This window comes from Gavialis gangeticus, unplaced genomic scaffold (genome assembly GCF_001723915.1).
Source record: "Gavialis gangeticus isolate Ggan-Ray unplaced genomic scaffold, GavGan_comp1, whole genome shotgun sequence".
Classification (NCBI taxonomy): Eukaryota; Metazoa; Chordata; order Crocodylia; family Gavialidae; genus Gavialis; species Gavialis gangeticus.
Window position 1 is genome coordinate 1,067,902 of NW_017728960.1, and position 8,382 is coordinate 1,076,283.

The 8,382-nt window shown below is 56.5% G+C and overlaps 1 protein-coding gene across 9 annotated transcripts in view; it reads left to right on the forward strand.

The window, feature by feature from the left end:
- The first annotated feature begins 6 nt into the window (after positions 1–6).
- The window catches only part of ARHGEF11 (Rho guanine nucleotide exchange factor 11), a 54,585-nt gene continuing 46,209 nt past the window's right edge, over positions 7–8,382 (forward strand). For all 9 annotated transcript variants that reach the window (XM_019518178.1, XM_019518692.1, XM_019518382.1 and 6 more), the window contains exon 1: positions 7–110. In XM_019518178.1, the coding sequence (XP_019373723.1) occupies positions 76–110 (35 nt within the window). In that variant the 5' untranslated portion in view covers positions 7–75. The remainder of the gene's footprint in view (positions 111–8,382) is intronic.

The following is an 8,382-nucleotide window of genomic DNA, read 5'->3' on the forward strand; positions in this document are numbered from 1 at the left end:
CCCCGCCCTTCCCGTCTCCCCCCTCCCCGATCCAGCCGGGAATTTCGGGATCCGCGAGGACCGGGCGGAGGAACCATGAGCGTGAGGCCTCCGCAGGCTGCGCTGGACAGGTACGGGGGTGCCGCGGGTCGGCCTTGCCCCCCGCCCTGGGGGGTGGCTTGGGGGCGAGCGGGGGGCGCGCGAGCGTCGGGGTCCGGGCGCGGCCCCGGATGCCCGGCGTGCGTCTCTCTCGGGCTGCGTCTGCCTGGCGCTGGGCTGTGTTTCGAAGCCTTTTTTTTTGCTCGCCGCTTGCCATCCTGTTTGTCTGGGTCACCTTTCCCTTCCCGTCATTCGACTTCCTCTGTTCCTGTCTCTGCAGACTGCGGTGGGCTGCGACCGGGCCTAGTTTAGAAGTTAGTCCGGGGCTGGTACCCAGGGCCTGCTCGGACCCCGGCCGCCTCGTTTGCATGACATCCTGGTGTCGCTGGGCTGCACGGCCCTGCCTCGTCCCCCCCCTCGTTTGCCCCAGCACGCTCCCCGCTGGAAGGGCAGATGCCTTCCCTGCACCCTGAATGGAGCCACCGGTCCTTGCACCGCTTCCCCTGGTCCTGTGCAGGAATCTCGGGGCAGACGGGTGCTCCCTCGCCAGGGTCTCTGGGGCTTTGTGGCAGGCCTCTTGCAATCTGCTTGGGGATGTGGCAGCATGCGGGTATCGGCATTGAGGGAACCTCCCCCCCGTCTCAAAACAGAGGTGCCGCGCAGAAAACACTCCACTTCTTCTCCACCAAGTGTTTATTCTCCTCTCTCTTTGGTGCAAAAAGACACGGGATAAAAAGCAGCTATCTGAATGTGTTTTTTGTGCTCGGGTTGACTTATTCTCATTGCCCGCGTGCTTTCTCTGTTGTTCAGCTCTGCTCGGAGGATTTAATCGTCAACTTGCTTTGGGATTTCTAAATTCTACCATGCGGGAGCTGATTCGGGGCGTTTAGCAAAAAAATCGAGGCTGGGGAGAGACGGTCATGTCTGAGCGCACTGTGTGCTCTTCAGCGGCCTGGTCCATCCACAGCCTGGGTCTGCAAACACTTTCCAGCGGGGGCTATGCTCCCCATTGCAGTGGTCCCATTCAGTAGAAGTGTGGGGCTGCTGGAGATGGTTGCACCTCCGTGTGAAGCAACCTCTGGGATGGAGGATGTCAACAGACCGGCACATGTCCGCAGAGGACTGAGAGGTGAGAAGCAAACCTCTTGGGGGAAGTGCCGGGGGGGTCTCTCCTCTTGCAAAGCGGAGAAGGCTTTTACTTGTGCCTACCAGGGCTTGAAGCTGTGATTCGGTGCAGGGGGAATCTGCCCCTTTTAAAACCAATTGCTTGGTCTTGAAAGGGGCAGATTCCCCCTGCGCCATCCCTTTCGGCACGGTTATCAAGAGGTAGCCCAGGCTGCCTGGGTGAGGCACGCTGCAGCAGGGGTGTCTTTGAAGACTGCCTCTGGCAGCAACTGGCTGTGGGATGTGGCTGTGTTTTTTCATTGATGAGTCTTCGCTGTTAAAAACAGTAATGATCTTCCACTTCCAGTCTGAGCTACATCAAACCCAGCCACTCCTTTCCCAAGTAAATACAGAATTTGATTAGACAGATACGGGGCCTGGCCAGCGGGGGACTGGAGATTGTATTTACAGCCTAACGGGTTTCTTTCTTCCTTGGTCTCCTTGCCATGTTTCTAAAGGCAACTGAGCACAGCTACCAGCCCCTCCAGGGAGGTACTAGGGTGGGCAAGTCGTGGGAGGTGATTGGATGTGCTCGGCAGAAACACCTGCCCTGCCTGCATTGGCAGGCTCATGCCCCAGCCCGCTATCTGGGTGCGGAGGTCATTCGTGGTGATGAGCCCGAGCCGTCTGATTTTTGGAGAATTGAAGATGTTTTGGTTTCTAGCCCTCATGGCTGTGCAGTCAACCTTCTTCCTGGGATGTGCATGTGCAAGTCTGCAGGCTGCTCTGGTGCCTCAGCTGATGCTCGGTTTTTTCCAAGTGGCTACGTGCGCAGAGCAGATCTTCAGAGCCCCTTTGGCAGCGGTGAAACCAGCCAGCAGCCGTTTGGCTTCTTGCTTGTGTTGGAGGTGGGGTGGGCATGGAAGGCAACAGCTGGAGGTGTCGGAGGTGCCCGCAGGGTAGGAGGGTGAGGCCCCAAAGTAGGGGCAGCCGCAGAAAGCCCCCACTGGAGCCCAGAAGCGGAGAGAGAAGGCTTCCTCGGTGAATCCTTGCCTCCTGAGAAGAGAGCAGAAAGCCCAGGTGCCCAGCGCAGCAGGGGTCTCGGCTGCAGACCACCCTTCCTTCCTCCATCGGCAGCCTGTGATGGAAGGCAGCGAAGCTCCTTGTCCTGCCGCCAGCCAGAAGCTTGTGAGAGAAGGTCCGTGGGCAGCAGCCAGCTGGGACTCCAAACCTCCTTCCTGGCACTGCGAGGAGCAGGGGGCAGCAATGTTTTCACTCCTGGGCAGAGGAGACCCTCGGACTTCCTCCATATTTAGCCTTGATGATCGGTCTTGTGTGTACACATGCCCTTGCTCATGTACATGGGCTGACCAGAGGGTTACGTACTTCCTCTGATCAAAGAAGGCACATCCTGTGGCCTGGAGCAGTTGCATCCTGGAAGATCACTTGTCTGCATGATGGCTGGCGCACTGGGGACTGCACCAGGGATTTCCAGAGCTGAAAGCCAGAGCCACTACTGCATGAGCTCTACAGCCACGTTTGCCAGCCTGGGTGGTAACAGGTTCCTGTTCCCTCTGGGAGAAGCACAGAGAGGGGCCTACCACCTGCTCACCCAGACGTCCTGCCACCTGGACGCTGTGGTTTTCTCCGCTAGGGACTGTCCATGCAAGACAGCAAACTGCTCTGCACAGGCCTTGCAGACCTTGTTAGCTTCTCTTCCGACAGCTCAGCATCCTTCCAGCTGCAGAGTATCTGCTCTGTGCCACGCTGTGTGTCTCTGGGATGGACATGGTTGTGTTCACGTCATGCCTGAGGTGATGCCACCCAATGCCAGGGCTTTGGTCTGCATGGGAAAAATGCACTTCTCCAAACAGTGAAGTGTCGGTAGTGCAGAAGGGAAAGTGTGGCCAGAAATAGAACGGGGAAATAGGCTTGTTCCTTTGCTGTTCAAAGGACTTTTGCTCGTCTTACATCTGGCTCTTGTCGTGGTCTTTGTACCCCAATATGCGCCCCATTTCTGTGCAGCTCTGTGCGGTGGGGCCAGGATGGGGAACACCTTAAGCAGCCGAAAGGTCTCTGCAGCAGGAGGAGGAGGAGGATTTCTGCCCTTGTATCCTCTGCAGCTTTCAGTTCCTCGCCAGCTAGTGGCTGCGGTGTCCACAATGCACCCTCTGCCCTTTGACGAGTTAAATCACTGCAGGAAGTGGCCTGCCGCTGCTCCGCACAGCAAATCAGATTAGCGCTCACTGCACCAAAGGCTGAGTGCTGGTGGGGCTGGCTTGACCAGCTCAATGGCAGGCGGTGGGGAGCTGCAGCCTGGGCACCTCAGTGCTGTGTCCCTCCAGGGCAGAGAGTCCCTGGCAGGGGAGTGGTTATGTGGAAGACTAAATCAGACTCTTCACTGCTTGGCATCCAGCTGTGAGAGGCCCAAAGAGGACTGTGTTCCTCTGGTAGCAGTAGCTGGGTTCAGAAGTTGCCCCTTTGTCCCCACCACCCTGTTGTGTCACGTGGCTGCACCTTCTGCAGTTATGGCGGCGTTTTTAGGGCATTGGGTCTGCGCCATGCTGGCAGACCCCTGCGCTCGGGCAGAATGCCATGGAAGCCCATGCAAGGCCAGTTGTGAGAGCGAAGCCCAACTGGCAGACCCCTGCGGGGTGGTTTAGGGTTCAAGGGGCTTTCCCAGGACACCGGGGCTGCCTTTCTGCAGCTCGCTGCAAGATCAAGGTCGTGGCTTATGGAGCCCCAGGGCCTTTGTTTTATAAATAGGTGCTCCTTTGCCAGGTGCATCCTTTGGTTGGCCCGTCTTGGCCTCTTGAAGGCTCAGATCAAGTGTAGTGGCTTCTTAACCTGGCAGGGGAAATACCATGTATCTGTGTCCAAGAAGGCAGTTTTCCTGAACTGCTCCACAGGAGAACTGCTCTTCTGGCGTGGTTCGGTACCCGCCGAGACACAGCAGCTTTAAGCCCAGTTTATGGAAATGGGAGTCTCCTCCCTTGCTTGGTCCAAGGGCCTTATGGCTAAGGGCAAGCAAAAGTTGGAGGCATCTGAACCCTAAGCCTCCGGGCTTGGGCCTGCAAGTAGGATGCCTGTCAAAGGCTTTGGAAACATCTGGAGCCCCAGGTGTGGGTGGAAGATGTTTGCCGGTAGTAGAGCCACTTATGGTTCTGGACTCTTGGATTTGGAATTCGTTTTGGCTAATTTGGCCTCGGATACAAACTAAAACTTAAAGAAAAAAAGTGTCCTGTGCTGTCTGATTGAAGATCCTTCTGGCTTGAATGTAGGTTTGTTTCTTCCTCAGACCATCCCTGGGACCAGACAAGGGGCAGTAAGAGGCAAGAACTCATGGAGGTAACGGATTTCCTCCCTGCCTCTCAGAGCACCTTGCAAGCGAGGTTGGACTGCCTTCCTGGCAGGGAAACTGAGTCACCAAGAGGGAAAGTGACTTAGTCAGGGTCACCCAGCCACTCAGTGGCAGAGCTGGGAGAAGAGCTGCAGAGTCCCAGTCTCTGTTCTGTCCCTTGGGCTGCACTTGTCTCTCCACTGGGTACCTCTCCCGGGGCTGTCATTCGCTATGTCTGCCTGGGTGGGGTGGCCAGGTGACCTGAGCAAACCCCATCTCTGATGTAGAGGCCTAACACAAATACATTCTCTGTGCCTCAGTCTCCCTAGTGTGCTAATGGGGATGTGGACCCTGCACCCTCCACCCGCAACATTGCTGCAACTGGGGAAAAGAGCCTGGAGCTCCCTGGAAGGGCAGAGCGAGTTCCTCTCCTTCCTCCTGCAACCAGTAAGAAGCTTTGCCTGCAGCTCTCCAGGCCGTATGTGGTGCCACCCCAGAGGGGTGCTAGGTGGGTACCGGTGCCCCTTGGCTTTTGGGGCTTGCTGTTTGGTGATGGTCTTTGGTTTCAGTGCATGAGGTCAAAACAGACCAACGTGTCCATCCTGCAGCTGACAGAAGCACCAGCTCCCGTGCCCCTGCGTGGGCAGCGGGGGAGCCCCCACATTGGCAGGACAGAGCCTTCTGCTTTGGCATGTTGTGCCTGAAAATATCCAGCCACTTGTGTGGCTAATTGAGGGACAGAGGCAGATTGTTCGCGGCATGGCCAGGAGAGAGGCCGGGCAGATCAAGTTGCAGGGAGGAACTGCCCCACTGCGCTGGCACAGGCCCCGTGCCGGCCGCCGGAGTCCCTGCCTAGCGCGTTGTCGTCTGCATTACGGCATTGCTTCCCGTTTCTGGGCAAGAGCCACATGGATGTGACATTGGCAGGGCATTGTCTCGTCTGCATGAGTCCGCTCCATTCATCACGGCCAGCACAGGGCGTGGAGCCTCTTTCCCTTTTGGAGTGGTTTCTGCAGAGAACAAGGTTCCCTTGTGTCCCAGGTGGAAGAGGCTGGGACAAGGCATTGTGAGTACAGCACTGGAAGATGTGGCGCGCACTCCAGCGGCTTCTTGGCTCTGGCTGTTACGTTGGCTGGGTGCGGAGAACTCCAATCCGGCCCTCTCGCGGGCTGCTTCCAATGAGCCCTGCCCGAGAAGCGGGTCTTGGTGTGGCTGCTGTGCCCATCCCCACGGCCTCTGGGTACCGTGGTGTGATGATGTGCTGGCAGGTCCCTTTGGGCTGGGTTGAAAGCCTATGACACCCTGGTATGGTGGTGGCTGATGGTTCAGTGCATGGAAGCTGCATCCTTCCAGGTGAACAGCTCTTTTCCCACCATGAGTTCCCCACGTAGATGGGCTCTCAGGTGCCTGCCGCCATAGCCTCTGTGCCATCACCATTCGGGCTCTGTTAGCTTTCTTGGTGATGTGTTTTGTCACAGGGTGGTGTGAAACTGCCTGTTGTTAGCACACTGGCCTGTGGAAGCTGATACCTAGCTGCGTAGGGTGGAGCGGGCACACAGCAAACAGCTGCACCAGCATCTGGGAGGTGGCACAAGCTGGGGAGGTTGGGGTGACCCATCCTGGACCCATGAGCTTTGCTCTGCAGTTTCCTCCAGGGCCCCTGAGAGGATTGGCTGCTTTTCGAGCGAGTATGCGTGTGATCAATACCAAAGTGTGGAGCTGTGGCATTTTGGAATAGGTCTTGCCTTCAGCTCGGACCATCTGGATCATGAGTGAGGATGGGAGAAGGCAGAATGATTCAGCACCACTTTGTAGTCACCGTCTGCTGGGAACGGTGTGCGCTGGGGCAGGGGGTTTGCACATGTGTGTGTACATGGGGAATAACATTCAGTGTGCACTGAGGCTAGTGGGTGAGCAGGGCTTTTCCCACGCTTCTGTTAGGCTGAACAGACTCAGTATTGGTGCCAGTACTTAGTGTTTGGGCAGCAGGCTCCTTTTTTCCAGGCTCTCGGCAAACATCACCTTTGTAAGGCATCAACATTGGCTTGTGCCTCCACCTCCTGCTGTGGCTGGCACCGTTGTGCTCTCCCCTGCTCCTGCCCTTCAGCCTTTGGAGCACAGCTCTTGAGCACTGGACGCTGCCTAGCTCCCAGCCCCTCCTGTATGGCTTTCAGCCTCCCTGCTTCTCCAGTCCTGGGCACGTTGGACATTTCCTGTGCCAGACCCTAACGCCCTTTTGTTAGGTATGGGTGTGAGCATGGTGAGCGACCTTCATGAGTCCCCAACTCAGAACAAAGATAGAGGAGCTTGTCTTTGGGGCATGAATTAACTCAACTAAAAGGGTGGCCTTGGTAGAGGCCTGGCCAGAGTTTTCTGTTATGTGAAGACCATGTCTGCTTGGGGACAGACCTTTCTGGTGTAACCCCAGGTCGGTGTCTGGAGTCCTCCTGGTATCATTGCCTGTGCGGAGGCTCAGACTAATGCAAGACCTCAGCTAAGCACAGAAGTTGTGTTCCTTAAATTTATAGGGGTGTAGCTGTACAATTCCACCCCTACCACGGCCCCATATGGATTGGGTTATACTGGTGTGACAGTAGGTACACTGCTCGAGTTTGCTCCTGCGCTAGAAGAGGAAACAGCTTTGCCAGTATAACCAGTCGTACCAGCACAACTGGCTGACAAATTGTACTCCTGACTAAACAACCCAACTGTCCCCAGCCTTCCGGTTTCCCCCAGCGGTGGTGACTGCTGCTGCTGCCATTAGAAAAATCTGCACCACACGGACAGCTGGAGACACAGGGACGGCAGTAAGATAAACAGAATTTGGGCTGACATGAAATCTCCAGGGCAGCCGTGCTGATTGCATTAATTCTCGGATTTAATTAAAATTCTCCATTTGAATGCAGCTGGTTGCAGAGGAGTCGCTGCAGAGTCCGTGGACTGGAGTTCGGTTTGCTGCGAAATGTAGGCGGGACGTTGGGTCTCATTTACTGAATGAAATCTCTTCCTAGCTGGTGAAGCAATTTGGGATAGGAGCTGCTGCAGGGAACCCAATCGAACGACAGCCGGCCCTTGACTTGAACTGATGGGATGGCTCGACTGTGTGGCATAAGCCGCGTGTCACCTGGACACAGAGAGAGGAAGCTTTGGGGGCAGGCGGTTGGAGCTCGGCTCTGCAGGCGGTGTGAGTGTGGCTGAAGGGTTGACCTGGAAAAGCGGGTGTCGGGGTATCTCCTTCCTCTTTCAGTTACAGGAGGGAGCACGGGCGAGCAGCCGGGCAGGGTCCCAGGGCTTGGGAATCCCCTTGGTGCCTGGTTAGTGCTGGTATCCATTCATGACCACTACGGGGTGACAGTCTCACTGGCCGCTATGGTATTTCTGGTGCACTTGACACCTGAGTTGAGCGCTATGCCCACGCTTTGCCTGACGAAGTTCTATGAGTAAATCCTATATCTTTTATTAGACCATGCCTATGTCCTTAGACCACCACAGCTACAACCTACGCCCCTGAAACATGGAAGATATGCTTTCACTGAGGCTTTGCTCCTCCCTGAGGTTGCAAGCCTGGAATTGAGGTAGCATTGCACCACCCATCTTCCAAGAGCAGCTTCTGTTTCCAGCTCTTGGAGGCGATGGTTGGGTTGTGGCTAGAGAGCAGGGCTGGCAGTCAGGATGCTCGAGGTCCCTTCCTGCTCCCACCCGGCCTGCTGCAGCGCGTTTCCCTTTTGCGCACAGGGACCTGAGGCAGAGGCCGGTAATGACACTGGCTGGGAGGGGACGGGGCAGTCATTCAGATGCTTCAGCAGTTGTACAGAGCTCAGCGTGACCTTCACACTCGTGTCAGGGGACTGCTCGGGGCT